The sequence below is a fragment of the Macaca thibetana genome, chromosome 5 (genome assembly GCF_024542745.1).
Source record: "Macaca thibetana thibetana isolate TM-01 chromosome 5, ASM2454274v1, whole genome shotgun sequence".
Lineage (NCBI taxonomy): Eukaryota > Metazoa > Chordata > Mammalia > Primates > Cercopithecidae > Macaca > Macaca thibetana.
Genome location: NC_065582.1, coordinates 101108910 through 101127379, shown reverse-complemented (window position 1 = coordinate 101127379; position 18470 = coordinate 101108910). Strand labels below are relative to the sequence as shown.

The 18470-nt window shown below is 36.2% G+C and overlaps 2 protein-coding genes across 4 annotated transcripts in view; both read left to right on the top strand.

The window, feature by feature from the left end:
- The window catches only part of SPP1 (secreted phosphoprotein 1), an 899378-nt gene that overhangs the window by 734656 nt on the left and 146252 nt on the right, over window positions 1-18470 (top strand). The gene's annotated exons all lie outside the window — the stretch shown is intronic.
- Window positions 1812-11614, top strand: IBSP (integrin binding sialoprotein). Its single transcript, XM_050790521.1, has 6 exons — window positions 1812-1874; window positions 1968-2018; window positions 2114-2191; window positions 5606-5668; window positions 9770-9928; window positions 10535-11614. The coding sequence occupies exons 1-6, from the start codon at window positions 1821-1823 to the stop codon at window positions 11084-11086; spliced, it is 957 nt and encodes a 318-aa protein (XP_050646478.1). The 5' UTR covers window positions 1812-1820; the 3' UTR covers window positions 11087-11614.

Below are 18470 nucleotides of genomic sequence, written 5' to 3'. Positions count from 1 at the left end.
AGCATTATTTAGACCACCCCAATAGCAATCAGTGCTGCCTAAAAAGATGGGCTCCTTCAGGAGCAAAGCCTGTTTATTTCCATGTGGCCAACAAGGACTTTTACTAACATAGGACTGTGAGAAACTGTATGGGCACCAAAACCCAAAGACACTCTGCCACACAAAAGGAGTGTGACTTAGGACCCAAGACAGTATCTCCAGGACTTAGTGTCAGATATTCAATAAGGATGCAATAAATCTTGGCTGATGATGACACAACACAAAATTTACCTGCAGGGTTCAATATATGACATTGTTTTGCACATTTTAAATATTACTTTTTGAAATGTATTCATGGGAAATTGCCATCACCACTACATTTTGCTTCCAAAATATTGCCAACGCTGTGACTATATATGAGAAGGTGCTAACAGTTAAATGTGTATGTAAATGTAAATGACTGAGTGTTAGTAGGCTTTCAGCTAAGCTTGCCCGACCTCTATTGTGATATAATTTTAAATACAATTTTATTAAATAGAATAAAATTAAAATAGGAATGAATTTGACTATCTCCTTTTACTCATGAGGAATTCATGTGGAACTGAGGCTCTTTGCATGGCTGCAAGCCCCAAGATTATTCAGGCCCTATTCCCACTTTGAGAGCTGCATCTTCAATTGTTCCATAGAATTGAAATTTTTCATCTGTGTCTGTCACCCTAACCCTGGAGAGCTCCTAATCTACCCCAGTACAGTCTCACACACTAGCAGATGGAAAACTTAAATGGAGCTGGAGGGCAATTTAATTTGAGGAAATCTGCCCCTGATACCCCAAGGCGAAACTCTGAAGAACTCTTCTCATGGAAGCATCCTCAGGGGAGTGGCTGTTGGGTGCTACATGCTATCAGTGTGGTATTTCATGTATTATGGATCCTCTCTGCCTCTCTCTCTGTGTGTCTTATCCACTCACTCATACACACACACCACACACACACACACACACACACACACACACCATTATTCCAAGATATTCAGAGAAAAATAGCTCATACTATCCATTTTACAAATAAATTTTTAGCCCAAAACCTATACAGAAGCTGGAAATTGCCTATAGGGTATCAGTGATTTTTGCTTTTTCGTTTTGTTTTTGAGACAGGATCTCACTCTGTTGCCCAGGGTGGAGTACAGCACAGTGGTATGAACACAGCTCACTGCAACCTTGGCCTCCCAGGCTCAGCCTCTCTAGTAGCTAGGCCTACAGGTGTGCACTACCATGCCAAGCTAAGTTTTGTACTCTTTGTAGAGAACAAGTTTCACCATGTTGCCCAGGCTGGTCTCAAACTCTTGGACTCAAATGATCTGCCCACCTTGGCCTCCCAAAGTACTGGTTTTAGAGGCATGAGCTACCACACCTGATCGAATTTTTAATTGTAAACAAACAAACAGGGCACACAACTACACTAACAATTCAATTCACTTAGCTGACACTCCCATGTCAATATTAAGAGGGCTGTTACACCAGTGTGAAGTACCCTAAGTATTCAAAATCTCTTGCAGTAATGAAAAGGTCTTCCATTGACAAATCACAGAACATAGGTTAAAACCAAGTACGGAACTCATGATTATATAAACGGATAGGTTAAATCAGTTCTATGTTACTTAAGTGGAAGGAAGAGTTTGAAAATAAAAGCTATAATTTAGTTTTAATTAGTCAAAGTGATAGTTACACAGAAATGAAAACAAATTAAATACTTCATCTTTAAGTATGAGCAAAAAAGTTATGCACTTAGTTTTAATATTTTATTAACCTTACCACTTCATTAATTCCAGAAGCAATCACCAAAATGAAGACTGCTTTAATTTTGCTCAGCATTTTGGGAATGGCCTGTGCTTTCTCAGTAAGTTCTTTATCAAAAACCTACAGTTATTTTCAGTTTTGTCTTTTTATGTAAAAGAAAAATTATGTCACAATTAAATGTTCTTTAAAACAGATGAAAAATTTGCATCGAAGAGTCAAAATAGAGGATTCTGAAGAAAATGGGGTAATTAATTTTAGCATACTTCCTTGGCCTGATTATACTTGCTGTATATTTATTGTATATTAAACATGAATATATCATTGATTTTGTTTTTGCAGGTCTTTAAGTACAGGCCACGATATTATCTTTACAAGCATGCCTACTTTTATCCTCCTTTAAAACGATTTCCAGTTCAGGTAAATACAGAAATTCATTTTTCTTCAGTTTAATTTCTATTATAATTTAAAGGAGATCAAATTTATAAAACACCTAAATTCAACTCTCACTGAAATTCAGTCAGAAAGACTGCTTACTATAAGAAGTTTGTTTTTATGGAAATAAGGTTTATTTTCTAAGTTCTCTTTTAAAGCAGACATATATACACATAGTAAAATCATTTGGGTCATTTGGGTACAGTCTAGAATGATATAATAAAAACAAACACTGTAGCACATCGAGCTCCGGTGTTTTTGCTAACTCACAGACAAAAGTGGACGGTTTTATCAGTTGTTGACCAATTCCATCAGTGATAAGGTCACTGGCTGTCCTATTACAGCTGATTCAAAACTGTCAGACAGCTGTTTACATGTGGCACTGCCGAGTCCTTTAATTGGTAGGGGAAAATTTGACTTCATAAACATCAGAGGTCATTATTTTTTAAAAACCTTGATAATCATTGGTAATTTCTGAAGATTTGCTTTACCTTAACCTGTGTGGGTCACTAGAGCAATATGTCATACACTGGAGCATAATTATAATGGTAAAACTGCAGAGGAAAAAGAGAAATTCATGACGTGCACGAAAAAAGCTTGTGAGAAAAACAAACCATCCCTTAAATTTGTAAACAAAAAGGAAAATAACTAAAACTAAAAATAAGAGTTTCCAATTTTGCTGGGTTACCTGTGAAGGGTGCCTTTGAAAACCAGAGGGTGTGGTGTTGATTTTAAATATACAACAAACTAGGATTGCACTGTTTTTAGTACTATACAGTTTGGGTTCAGGACACCAATTATGCACCACTTGACCCAGGACTCTTGAGACACCAAAAGCAGTCAGGATGCTGAAAACGATGCCTCAGCACAGTGGCTTGGCATTGCATCTTACCATATGCTGGGCTAATCCATCTCTAACCCCTACAATGATAGGAAATGATCATTTTAAAGTATTTCTAGAACCAGCATAATTATGGGGAATTTGTGTGGCCACAAAAATATGAGCATGAATGAAACAAGAGTTGTGGGTTTTCAGAATTGTATTCCCTTCTTTGGTTCACCTCAGGCCCATAAATAAACAGTGCTCATTTGAAAGTTTGCTTCGTTCTCTTTTTTAAACTAAATGGAAATGATAATAAATTCAAGTCTCTGACTAGCTCCTAAACTTTTCTGAAATATTAGGTACATAGAGATATTCATTCCCATCTGGATGTTTTTACAGATATGTATGTATGGGCCAATTAAAATGTCCATAGTGAAGCAATATTCGGAGGCATTACAGTTCTCAATATTGATAGACCTGAGGTTTGTAGATCAAGGAGATCTTTAATATACAAATTTTTTCACAAATTATATGCAGATAGGCCCATCTCAACTAATGTAGAATTTGTAAGATGGTTGTTTTTAAATAAAATTATATACAATATATCTCCCAACCCAACTGTCTGACCTAGTATTCATGACCCATAATTCTACTTTACAAAATTTGATTTTCTTTAAGCGTATTGTTAGGTATTTAGTGCCCAAGTTGTCACCCCAAAATACATTAAGCTGTATTGGCTTCGAAATTCATGTTTTCGTCAAACAAATCTGCATTTATATACAATATTTCTAAACTACCAAGTTACAATGAAATATATTATTTGGATTGCAAAGTTATCAGCAAGCTATCTACTATAGTTTATGTATCTGCTAGACTATAGAAATGAAAGTGTAAGTAAATTTAACATCCTAACCTTCTTGATTGAGAAAACTGTCTTTTTGTGATTCAAATGATATTTTATTAGTGTGTGAACTCATAGAAGGCAAGAACTTAATCTTATATTTCTTTTATCAGACTCATCTCAGCTATGATACAAGAGTTGTGGGTTTTCAGAATTGTCTTCCGTTTAAGAACTCTCATCTATCTGTGTAGACAGATGAAAGACTTCTTGGAGAATCAATTGGACTTAGTAACAAATTGGTAATAAGGCATAAATGAAAGATAGGGAAAAAATGCCAAAGATTCAAGGCATTTCATACAGCTTTTAAAGTGTTCTCACTGTAGACACTAATCAAAGAGTGATGTGGTTGAGCTAGGGAGAAAGACAGAGGTGAAGGAGCATGTAAAGTGATTGAAATCCCCCCACTGAGAGAAACAGTTCTGATTGCATAAATATACTGTCCTCTATAATTAAGTTAACTAACAAACAGAAACAGTTCAAATATAATACTCTACTCTATTCACCCTAGAGGAAGGCACAACTGTTGAGGTCATGGCACTGGAAGAACACGTTTAATTATTCTCTTTTCCATCTGAGGTTATTCCTGGCTTGAGGTGACAAGCATTCCCTTTCCTTGGGTGGATGATGTGGCCATCTGAAGAATGAGCCAGCAGGGACAGTCCCACAGGACCTGCACATGAATGTTGTCTCACATCTGATTTCTAACCTAGAAGTCAGAGATCCTTCTGCAGATATATTTTCTAAATGCAAGACACTTAACTGGGTCATCAGAATCAAAGCTAAAAATTGCAGGGAAGGAAATGATAGAATCTTAGGTTGGAATTTTCATTTCCTTTCAAAAAGTAGCAAAACTCATTAGTTTATAATTATATTTTTATATACAAAATCTTAATTTCTTGTCATTCAACACTGAACTTGTTAGAGGGATGTTGCTCTATACAACCTCCTAAATAATTAAATGAATAAATTTTTTCTATCATAAGACTTTTACTTCACATGTATAAATTAACCTCATTTTAGTAACTGACTTTAATTAAATTTAAAGACACTAAAAATTTTATGCAAATTAAATTTTGTTAAATTAAATGCTAATTTAAATTCAACAGGAGAGCTCACTATGTACGAGAATCATCTATAGCAACTTTCATTTTATAGTAAGCTGAATGATTTCTTTTATGTTTTATAAATAAAATTTTAAAATGTTAACTATATCTTAGCCCAAGGTCTGCCTTGAACCTGCTGGAGAAGTCCCAACATTTTTAGGCTGCTGATTCATTCTCCATAAAATTTAAAAATTGGACCAGATAATCCACTTGTTCTCTCAAAGTTAAACAATTCTGTGATTCATTGCCCTAGTTTTTACATACAAAATGTTTCAATATATTGTCAATGCTTTGGAAGTTGACAAATGGGACATCCAATTCGTATCTTGATCATAGTAAAATGCCTATTTTTCTCTAACTTCATTTTGCATGTGTAATCTGTCTAATCTATCTTTCTCACATCAGTATGCAGTCTGTTCTTAGTAAACAAATCAATCAAGATAGTAATACTAATTAGATTGAGTAAATATTTGTGTGTATTTTATTGTGATTCAATTAGCAGGAAATTTAAATTGCTGTTGAATATATTTGTACACAGATAAGTGTATACATACATGTGTATATATTTTTAGGGCAGTAGTGACTCATCTGAAGAAAATGGAGATGATAGTTCAGAAGAGGAGGAGGAAGAAGAGGTAAGGAATTCTGCAATCTTTTCATAATAAAGCATACAGCACAAAAAACAAATAGGAAACTAGTCTATTGCAGTCTGGACTCAGCAAATAGCCATTGTCACTTTACTAACTGCCCACAATATCCTATTTTGGATAAGTAGAATTTTATTTAGATTAGAATCCACTAACATGACCTGTTTAAAACACTATTGCAGTTTGGGGTTGAACTTACTTACAAATGGTGCTCAAAACCAAAAATGTCTCCCTTTTAAGTAGAAGTAGTATAAAATCTGATAAAAAGCAATGGAAGTAGTATAAAATCTGAAAAAAAGCAACAGATAGCATTACTTCTATTTAGGTGGATAGAACATGATATTAGAGGACAAATGAATAATAATCCTAAACTCAGTGCAAGACTTGTTTTAAGGACTGAACTTTAAAATTTAATTTACCAAGAGGGTAATATGTAAAAACTAGTTTATATCCTCTACAATATTATTGTGATTCATCAGCCTTTCATAACCCACAAAATAGGGTTATTCTTTTTAATAAAAATTTCAGGGTTGGTGTGGTGGCTCACACCTGTAATCCCAACACTTTGAGAGGCCAAGGTGGGCGGATCACTTGAGGTCAGGGGTTTGAGACCAGCCTGGCCAACATGGTGAAACACCGTCTCTACTAAACATACAAAAATTAGCCAGGTGTGGTGGCATGCACCTGTAATTCCAGTCACTCGGGAAGCTGAGACACGAGAATCGCTTGAACCTGGAAGGTGGAGGTTGCGGTGAGCCGAGATCCTGTCACTGCACTCCAGTCTGTGCAACAGATCAAGACTCTGTCGCAGAAAAAACAAAACAAAACAAAAATCATACGTCTTTTTGGGTAATAATAAAATTCATAGGTGTATAAATATCTTCCCATATAGTTTTACAGATTAGTGTAGTCCTGGGCTAAGATTCATCTACATGTCTTGGAAATTGTGCTACCATGTTTATAACTGACATTCTTACCTAAGGAAACATACCATTTAGGATGCATCTTCCTGCATAGTCAATTATAGCTATCCACTGGTTTGGGAACCTTTTAAATTCAGGTATTCTCAGGTGCTATTTATGAACAGACAATGATAATCAAAAATGGATCATGTATTAACAGCTATCTTGAAAACAAAATGGCGTGAGAACTTGAAAGGTGACGAATCATTAGTTTGGTATATTTTTAACTATAAAAGCAACATTTCCCGTATCATAATTTATACTGACAGCTTGAAGGAAGGCCTTACAAGAATGTTAAGCCAGTACCAGGAAAAATGCCACCCACTAAATCCCACAAAATTTCTCCTGGAGTTCCACATAGCAATCTTACACAAGAACTAGGCTAGGGGTTATCCATTTAGTTATAGCTATTTGCTGTACAGTGATTGTAAAATTGCCTTGTCAACTACATTTCCCAACTAGATTGCATATCTTTTGGGAGTGGCTTTTCATTCGTTGTTGTGGTGGTTGAGGATTGAGGAAGACTAGGACTTCTTTGGGGGTTCTGATGAAATCAAGTACACACAAAATTTTGCCAAGGATCTCTGAACATTTAAGGTCTCCCCAGAATGTATCTGCAGACACCTCATGACCGTAGGTTAAAATCCCTGCTTTGGAGAAGAGCCATGCTACCCAGTTTTATATCTCCTCATGCTGTCTAACATAATTTCTTATACATATATGTTGCCCAGTAAATATCTGGTGGTTTGGTTTTGAAACTTTAGAGGAATAAATGCAACAAACTTCGTTCATTAAAAGTAGTATGAGGAGAATACTTAGGCATATTTTCTATTTGGTGATCACACATTTTCTTTTTCCACTCCTAAACTATTTAGTCTCATAAAAGAAACTTTTATTGAAATATACATAATAAAATTATCCTAATTATACATCTCATTGAAATTTCAGAAATTGAACACATAAGTGAAACTAGCACTCATATCAAAAAGCAGTGCATGCCTTGTGTTCCATTCCATTCATTAACAAACTCCCACAAAAGACAACCACTATTAGATTACTTTGGCCTGTTTTGTATATTACAAATATAGGATCATACTTCATTTACTCTTTGTGTGTCACTTCTTCACTCTCAAATTTAGAGATTCATCCATGTTGTTCTGTAGTTGTAGATCATTTATTCTCATTGTCAGTATTTCATTATGTGAATGTACCAAAATGTGTTATTCTTCTGTTGATGGACAGTTGAGTAGTTTCCAAGTTTGGGTGATTACAAAGTGCTGCTATGAACTTTCTAGAACTTCTTCTGGTGAACATATACATAGTCATTTCTGGAGGCCATTTCACCCAAAGTGAAATTTCAGAGTCAAAATCTACTAAGGCATATATTCAACCTTAGATGGCAACCAGCTTTCCAAAACAGACGTACTCAGGTAAACTCTCACCATCAGTGTATGAGGGTTCCAGTTGCTCCACATTCTCACCAACACTTGCTTCTTTCAGTCTTGTTAGCCAGTCTAGTGAGTTGATAATATCTTTGTAAGCCCAAATTAGTGCTATTTTTCTATCCAATAAAATTTGTGAAGCCTCATACCCATCAACAGATTGACCTATTTTCCTATTTAACTTATGTGCAGTGGAACATCCTTAAATAAAGCTTCTCGGAAAAGAAAAGGTGTTGTAAGAGAAAACGTAAAAGTTGGGATATTGGGCCTTTAGTGGTGACCCTGCAACCAATAAACTGCTGTCTATTTGACCTCATACGAGTCATATAACCCAATCAGATTTTTCAACTGCAAATAGTGTATTCTACTCTGGGGAACTTTCTAAGGATGCTAGCATTAATTTCTCCTTCTACCTCTGAAAGATCTGTTGGAATAAAGCATAAACATAAAACAATAAACAAACAGCACAGTGTTTGGGGGATATTTGACACAGTTAACTTGGAGATTGTTTGGGGTATACTCTGGTAGTACTGCAACCCTTCACTGAAATAGTGAAACTTACAAATTTGATGAAACAAACATGTGGTGCTTTAGTCACTTTGTTCTAATAATAGGTAGGCTAAATATTTATTTGTTTGTTTGTTTTAAACTTTAAAAGTTATCACAATTTCTTAAAATGTGTTGAAATGAATTCAACTTTGTTTTAATAATAGGCAGGCTAAATATTTATTTGTTTGTTTCAAACTTTAAAAGTTATCACAATCTCTTAAAATGTGTTGAAATGAATTCAATTTTCCAGTATTTGTTTAAATAAATCCTATATATAGGAAACCCTGACTTTTAATATTAGCTACAAATTACACTGAGATCAACTCAATTAAAAAACAATTGCCTCGCAGCACAAAATAAAGGCAAAAGATGAAATATTAAAGATTATAATAGACATTCATTTGAAGAGTATTGATTTTTTAAAACACTTCATGCAGACTGGGTGCAGCGGCTCATGCCTGTAATCCCAGCACTTTGGGAGGTCAAGGTGGGCAGATCATGAGGTCAAGAGATCGAGACCATCCTGGCCAACATGGTGAAACCCTGTTTCTACTAAAAATACAAAAATTAGCTGGGTGTGGTGGCATGCACCTGTAGTCCCAGCTACTCGGGAGGCTGAGAGAGGTGAATCACTTGAACCCAGGAGGCAGAGGTTGCAGTAAGCCAAGATTGCACCATTGCACTCCAGCCTGGCAACAGAGCAAGACTCTGTAAACAAACAAACAAACAAACAAAATCTTCATGCAATAATATATCACTAAGAATTTCTTGGCGTGTTTAGTTTCTTCTTTGTACAGAAAAAAATGATGTGTCAAATGCCTGAAACACAAATATTTTTTAATTGACAAAATACAAAGCAGAAATATCTAAAACATAATATAGTGTGGAGTAAGGAGGATTAAATAACTTGGAGTTGAGCTCTTAGAAGTGAGAAGTGCAAATGGCATAAGCGAAGGCAGGCTTTGAGTGATCAGCCAGCTGAGGGATACAAAGTTTTTCCAAATAATAAACCTCCAACAAATGATTTACAAAGTTTTTCCAAATAATAAACCTCCAACAAATGATTCACAGCTCCAACAAATCTTGAGCTATCTTCCAGGTACAATAATTTTTCTTACTATGAATATTTCTAACAGGAGACTTCAAATGAAGGAGAAAACAATGAAGAATCAAATGAAGACGAAGACTCTGAGGCTGAGAACACTACACTTTCTGCTACAACACTGGGCTATGGAGAGGACGCCACACCTGGCACATGGTATACAGGGTTAGCTGCAATCCAGCTTCCCAAGAAGGTAACAGTGGAATTATTCCTCCAAAATGAAATTATTACCATTAATAATAATGGTAATATTCAATCTTTTTAAAACATTTTTACTGGAGTCTAAGGGTATCCTAACACTATACACATAACATTTTACACTATCTTTATTAGCTCATTAAAAAAGTGAGAGCAGATACACTTTTCCTATTTACAAATAAGAAAAGATCTTCTGCCAGACAAGTTCTCCTCCCATGTTATTACACTGACTTTTACATTATAATGGAAGACTAAGAACACACATCTAGGCATGGATAAAAGGTCCTGAGAGATACCATGACATTCCAGGGAAGAGAATTCCAAGACAGAGAAAGTGAGTAGCAAAACGATAGGAAGAATCTCCCCCAGGAAAGGCATTTTCTATAAATAATGGCACACTTTCCCCATCAAAACCCATGACAAAGGGATTTATCCTGAAGTTTTAAAGCCCCCAATCATTTTGTAAATTAAATTGGTCTTAATTCAAATAAGACGCCCAGAACAAGGCTGTCAGTATAGAATATTGTGTTGAATGAGTGATGGCCTTAAATTTTACATTTTTCACAGCTAGATTTGGGTTCTTTCAAACGTTTCCTTACAGGCTGGGGATGTAACAAACAAAGCTACAAAAAAGGAGGAAAGTGATGAAGAAGAAGAGGAGGAAGAGGAAGAAAATGAAAACGAAGAAAGCGAAGCAGAAGTGGATGAAAACGAACAAGGCATAAACGGCACCAGTACCAACAGCACAGAGGCAGAAAACGGCAACGGCAGCAGCGGCGGAGACAACGGAGAAGAAGAAGGGGAAGAAGAAAGTGTCACTGGAGCCAGTGCAGAAGGCACCACAGCAACCGGAGGGCAGGGCAAGGGCAGCTCTAAGACAACAACCTCTCCAAATGGTGGGTTTGAACCTACAACCCCACCACCAGTCTATAGAACCACCTCCCTACCTTTTGGGAAAACCACCACCGTCGAATACGAGGGGGAGTACGAATACACGGGCGCCAATGAATACGACAATGGATATGAAGTCTATGAAAGTGAGAACGGGGAACCTCGTGGGGACAATTACCGAGCCTACGAGGATGAGTACAGCTACTTTAAAGGGCAAGGCTACGACAGCTATGATGGTCAGAATTACTACCATCACCAGTGAAGCTACAGCCTGGGATGAATTCATCCATTCTGGCTTTGCATCCGGCTACCATTTTCAAAGTTCAACTCAGGAAGGTGCAATATAACAAATGTGCATATTATAATGAGGAATGGTATTACCATTCCAAATTTTCTGTAATTGCTTCTGCAAAGTAATAGGCTTCTTGTCTCTTTTCTTTCTGGCATGTTATGGAAAGATCATTGGAAATCAGGGCAATCTATCAAGCAGTACACCAGCTCATAAGATCAAATTCCATTGAATGGTTTGAGGTTGTAGCTCTGTGAATAGTAGTTTTTAACATGCCTGTACTATTGCTAACTGCGAAAACATACTCTTTGTACAAGAAGTGCTTCTAAGAAGAATTTCATTGACATTAATGACACTGTATACAATAAATGTGTAGTTTCTTAATCGCACTACCTATGCAACACTGTATATTAGGTTTGTCATCCTCATGTATTTTTATGTGACCTGTATGTATACTCTAATCTATGAGTTTTATCACAAATAAAAATGCAATCCTTCAAATGTGTTATAATTAAGAAAAGAAGTGAGAGACTCAGAACGGAAAAAGGTGAAACGAATGGAAGACTATTTCACTAAAGGAGAAAAGCTTATTTCCACTATGGTTTAAAACTAAGAGGAACTGTAAACATTTTCTTTTGGCTAAATCAACATAACTAAGACTTTACCATGCTTGTGGGTAGGGTTAGCCATATACATCAGGGGAATGAATGGCTCTTATTAGGGTTGCCAGATATAACAAACATATTGGATGCCTATTAAATTTGAATTTCAGATAAATAATGAATAATTTTTAGTGTAAGTATACCCCATGCAATATTTGGCCTTTGTGAAGTATTTTGGACATACTTATACTAAATAAATGATTCACTACCTATCTAATACTCAGCTTTATTATATAATTATTTTTTGAGACAGAGTCTCACTCTATCACCCAGGCTGGAGTGCAGTGGCACCATCTCGGCTCACCACAACCTCTGCCTCCTGGGTTCAAGCCATTCTCCTACCTAAGCCTCCCGAGTACCTAGGATTACAGGCATGCACCACCACATCTGGCTAAATTTTTGTATTTTGAGTAGAGACAGGGTTTCACCACATTAGCCAGGCTGGTCTTGAACTCCTGACCTCAAGTGATCCATCCACCTCGGCCTCCCAAAGTGCTGGGATTACAGGTGTGAGCCACCATGCCCAGCCCTGATACTCAACTTTAACTGAGTGTTTTGTTTATCTAGCAATCCTACTTCTACTTGGCTTAATTTTAGCTGGGCAAGAGGTGGAATGAGGTAGAAAAAAACTCTTACACAACACATACACACAAAGAAGGGCTGATATATAAAGACTTAACAGCAAGTCACACCTTGATATAAACCTGAAATAAATTTAAAATGGGAGTAAAGAAGGAAAGTAGATAGAAGAAGCAAGAAGAACAAAAATGCATTCACCTTTTAATTTATTAACTGAAAAGATGTTTTGAACATCTACAGAGCCAGAGAATGTTCACACATTGAGCATATGAAAATGAAGAATGCTGTCTTTGGTGTAATTTTAGTCTATTAGCTACCAGTTGTGAGACTTTCCATGCATCATGACATTCATTTTTTGTAACTTTTTTCTTATTATATCTTTATTCTAAAATTTGTTTCTCAAATATTCAAACCAAAAATTTTAAAATATTCCAGCTGCATCCATGCAAACTATCACAAGAACAGAAAACCAAACACCGCATGTTCTCACTCATAGGTGGGAACTGAACAATGAGATCACTTGGACTCAGGAAGGGGAACATCACACACAGGGGCCTATCATGGGGAGGGGGGAGGGGGAGGGATTGCATTGGGAGTTATACCTGATGTAAATGATGAGTTGATGGGTGCAGCACACCAACATGGCACAAGTATACATATGTAACAAACCTGCACGTTATGCACATGTACCCTACAACTTAAAGTATAATAATAATAAATAAATTTTAAAAAAAAATTTTAAAATATTTGGTTTTAAATAAATACATATTTTTTCCCATGAGTTGTGAGGGTATGGGTGGTATTCTGTTACATGGTGATTTGTGAGATTTTGGCGCACCTATCACCCGAGCAGTATACACTGCACCGTATTTGTAGTCTTTCCCTCGCCCCCTCCCACTCTTCCCGCCAAGTCCCCAAAGTCCATTGTATCATTCTTATGCCTTTGCATCCTCATAGCTTAGCTCCCACATATCAGTGAGAACATACGATATTTGGTTTTCCAATCCTGAGTTATTCCACTTAGAATAATAGTCTCCAATCTCATCCAGGTCACTGCAAATGCTGTTAATTCATTCCTTTATGGCTGCATAGTATTCCATCATACATATATATATACACCACAGTTTCTTTATCCACTCATTGATTGCTGGACATTTGGGTTGGTTCCACTTTGCAATTGTGAATTGTGCTGCTATAAATATGAATGTGTTCAAATATGCAATAAATATATGTGTGTTCAAATAATGACTTATTTTCCTCTGGGTAGGTATCTAGCAGTGGGATTGCTGGATCAAATGGCAGCTCTACTTTTAGTTCTTCAAGGAATCTCCACACTGTTTTCCATAGCGGCTGTAGTAGTTTACATTACAACCAGCAGTGTAGAAGCATTCCATGTTCACCACATACGTGCCAACATCTACTGTTTTTTTTTTGTTTTGTTTTTTGATTTTTTGATTTGGGCATTCTTGCAGAAGTAAGGTAGTATGGCGTTGTGGTTTTGATTTGCATTTCCCTGATCATTAATGATGTTGAGCATTTTTTACATATTTTTTAGCCATTTGTATATCTTCTTTTGAGAATTGTCTATTCATGTCCTTAGCTCGCTTTTTGATAGGATTTTTTTTCTTACTGATTTGTTTGAGTTCGTTGTAGATTCTGGATATTAGTTCTTTGTCAGATGTATAGATTGTGAAGATTTTCTCCCACTTTGTGGCTTATCTGTTTGCTCTGCTGACTGTTCCTTTTGTCGTGCAAAAGCTCTTAAGCTTAATTAGGTCCCAGCTAGTTATCTTTGTTTTTATTGCATTTGCTTTTGGGTTCTTGGTCATGAAATCCTTGCCTAAGCCAATGTCTAGAAGAGTTTTTCCAATGTTATCTTCTAGAATTTTTATAGTTTCAGGTCTTAGGTTTAACTCCTTAATCCATCTTGAGTTGATTTTTATGTAAGGTAAGAGATGAGGATCTAATGTCGTTCTCCTATATGTGGCTAGCCAATTATCCCAGGACCATTTGTTGAAAAGGGTGTCCTTTCCCCACTTTATGTTTCTGTTTTCTTTGTCAAAGATCAATTGACAGCAAGTATTTCGTTTATTTCTGGGTTCTCTATTCTGTCCCATTGGTCTATGTGCCTATTTTTATACCAGTACCATGCTGTTTTGGTGATTATGGCCTTATAGTATAGTTTGAAATCAGGTAGTATGATACTTCCAGATTTGATCTTTTGCTTAGTATTGCTTTGGCTATGTGAGCTCTTTTTTGTTTCCATATGAATTTTAGAATTGTTTTTTCTAATTCTGCAAAGAATGATGGTGGTTTTTTGATGGGGATTGCATTGAATTTGTGGATTGCTTTTGGCATATTGATTCTACCCATCCACGAGCATGGGATATGTCCCATTTATTTGTGTCTTCTATGATTTCTTTCAGCAGTGTTTTGTAGTTTTCCTTATAGAGGTCTTTTGACTCCTTTGTTAGGTATATTACTAAGTTGTTGTTGTTTTTTATTTCTTGCAGCAATTGTGAAAGGAATTGAGTTCTTGATTTGATTCTCTGCTTGATCACTGTTGGTATATAGAAGAGCTACTGATTCGTGTATATTAATCTTGTACGCAGAAACTTTGCTGAATTCTTTTATCAGTTCTAGGAGCTTTCTGGAGGAATCCTTAGGGTTTTCAGGGTAAACAATCATATCCTCAGCAAACAGTGACAGTTTGACTTTCACTTTACCAATTTGGATGCCCTTTATTTCTTTCTCCTGTCTGATTGCTCTGGTTAGGACTTACAGTACTATTCTTAAGAGGAGTGGTGAGAGAGCTCATCCTTGTCTTGTTCCGGTTCTCAGATGGAATGCTTTCAATTTTTCCCTGTTCAGTATTATGTTGGCTATGGGTTTGTCGTAGATGGCTTTTATTACATTAAGGTATGTCCCTTGCATGCCAATTTTGCTGAGAGTTTTAATCATAAAGGGATGCTGAATTTTGTTGAATGTTTTTCAAAAGTCAAATGCGTCTATTGAGATAATCATGTGATTTTTAAAAAATTCTGTTTATGTGGTATATCACATTTATTGACTTGTGTATGTTAAACCATCCCTGCATCCCTGGTATAAAACCCACTTGATCATGGTGGATTATCTTTTTGATATGTTATTGGATTCGATTAGCTAGTATTTTGTTAAGGATTTCAGCATCTATGTTCATCAAGGATATCAGTCTGCAGTTTTGCTTTTTGGTTGTGTCCTTTCCTGGTTTTGGTATTAGGGTGATGCTGGCTTCATAGAATAAATTAAGAAGGGTTCCTTTTCCCTTTATCTTGTGGAATAGTGTCAAAAGGATTGGTACCAATTCTCCTTTGAATATCTGGTAGAATTCTGCTGTGAATCCATCTGGTCCTGGACTTTTTTGTTGGTAATTTCTTAATTACAATGTCAATCTCGCTGCTTGTTACTGGTCTGTTCAGGGTATCTAATTCTTCCTGATTTTAGCCAGGAGGGTTGTATTTTTGCAAGAATTTATCCATCTCTTCTAGGTTTTCTAGTTTATGCATGTAAATGTGTTTATAGTAGTCTTGAATTATCTTTTGTATTTCTTTTTTTTTTTTTTTTTTTTGAGACAGAGTCTCGTTCTGTCGCCCGGGCTGGAGTGCAGTGGCCGGATCTCAGCTCACTGCAAGCTCCGCCTCCCGGGTTTACGCCATTCTCCTGCCTCAGCCTCCCAAGTAGCTGGGACAACAGGTGCCCGCCACCTTGCCTGGCTAGTTTTTTATTTTTTAGTAGAGATGGGGTTTCACCGTGTTAGCCAGGATGGTCTCGATCTCCTGACCTCATGATCCGCCCATCTCGGCCTCCCAAAGTGCTGGGATTACAGGCTTGAGCCACTGCGCCCGGCCTCGTATTTCTTTATTATTATTATTACTACTGTACTTTAAGTTCTAGGGTACATGTGCACAACGTGCAGGTTTGTTACATATGTGTACATGTGCCCTGTTGAAAATATTAATACAAGTTCAATACAATGAATAGCTAGCTGGTAAAAGTCCTCATGTTCTGTATCCTGAGGAGAAGATTCTTGGTCTTGAAAAACAAAACAGCAACCTCTGAAAAAGCCTATTATGAGAGTAGGAGATATTTTCCTCTTGAGGTCACACAACAAAGTTTTGCAGCCACTTCCAGCAATGTCACCATGTCCTGAAGGAAAGGGCTGGCATCATTATAATTATATTTTAACTACATCCTCTGAGTTACATTTTAAGGTGGAATAAGACATCTTTCTAATATAAAAATAAAAGCAAATTATATTGACATATCTTCTCTTTGCTTGTAAGAGAGGAATGGGTAAACAAAAAGCCTAGAGGAATGAACACAGCTAGCTTCATGCTCTGCTGTGACCCTCCATGATTCTGCCTCTGGCTGAAATTTTTATGGCTTCTGTTGAAATTCCCAAATGCTGAGAGAAAAAATAATAACTAAAAATAAAATTAATTTGAGGGTAAAGGAGAAAGTTGGTTGTAAGTGATGCTTTAGAAAAGGTGACCTTTTTGAGCTTAGGATGATTGTTGATACTCATGAATGAGTGTGTTTAAAATGAAAACATTCCTTCTGCTAAAAACAGGGCAAGGCTCCCAGCACACTCATTTTGGACTCTATTTTGGAGATCAGTGGGAAGTAAATACTTCTATGAAATGCCTAAAGCCTTGACCATTCTAAGCATCTGTATGGTAAAGAGGAGATTTCTCAGCATGGACCCCTCTGTTCTATTCACAACACTTCAAAGACTTGCCCACTGATGCAGGATGGGGAAATACTGTTTATTTGAAATGTATATAAATTAGAAGATAAAGAGTTATTTTGGCAAGTTAGAACATATGGAAAAGTATATTGTATATGTAAAACAGAGAGTTATTTTAGTTAAAACATATGGAAAAGTATATTGTGTAAGTCCGTCTAAAATGATGACAGAGAAATGTGTTACCTTAATAGAGTCAAGAATAAATTGAGGACTGTGATAGCAGGGAAAAAAGGACTTCCTACAAAACTAAGTTTGAAAAAATGTATATCAAAGCAATTAATCCCAGAGCACAAGTACAGAGAAGATGGGGCCTAGAAATAGATGAGAAAATGAAACAAAACAAAACAAAACAAAAAGCCTTATTCCTGGGTGAGAGTCCAATAGCTGGAACTGATAGTATAGGTTTCTAGTTAGCTAACATTTTATGAGATTGTTCACACTCAAGTGAGGGGTAAGAAATGAAAAACGTACAACAGGACGAAACATGTTCCATGGAGTACTTCCATCCAGATTCTCTTTGAGGAGCAACTCTTTGTGTCAGTCTGAGCCAGCAAAGTCAGGCTAGGTACATCACTGGTGGAGGTGTCCATTTTTGAACCAGGAACCAGAATAAAGTTCAAGTGTCCATTTCTTTCCCTTCTCAGTTGTTTCCTGTTTTTGTTTGTTTGTTTGTTTGTTTTATTTTGTTTTGTTTTCCAGTTAAATAGAGATGGTGTGAAGATACATATTTTTTTACAGACTCCTGGTTTTAACTTTAGTTATTGGTTCCTTAGAAATGTCACGGCAAAACTCTTTATTATACAATAACCTTTAGAAAACTTATATTGAGTTTTTTGAAGTTCAATTTCAACACAGAGGGCAAGTTTTAAGAGGGTAGAAGTAAAATCTCAACTCCACAGAACTTAGGCAAAGGATCATTCTACTAATTTTTTTTCCCCAGAATTTCTTCTCTGCAACATTCTAGCCAGAATAGGCTCTCTCTCTCTTTTTTTTTTTTTTTTTTTTTTTTTTTTTTGCTTTTGTCAATTGTAGGTTCTAAATTTAAAACTCAAGTTGAATTTTTTTAATTTAGCTTTGAATTCATTTTAGCTTTGAGAGCAGTATATTTAGCTACTGCCAGTTCACCCCTTGGTAGGACTAGTGGCTAAGCCAATTTTTTTCTCTTAAAACTGTATACATTTTCTTATCCTAGAACACAGGTTTTTCTAGATTATAATTAATTTTCCATCACTCAAACGAAAGGGAAATCTTTTTAATGCACACTGAAATTCATTTGAAACTAAGAAAGACACATTTGAGGAATATCTGAAATTATTTACAAAATTATAGC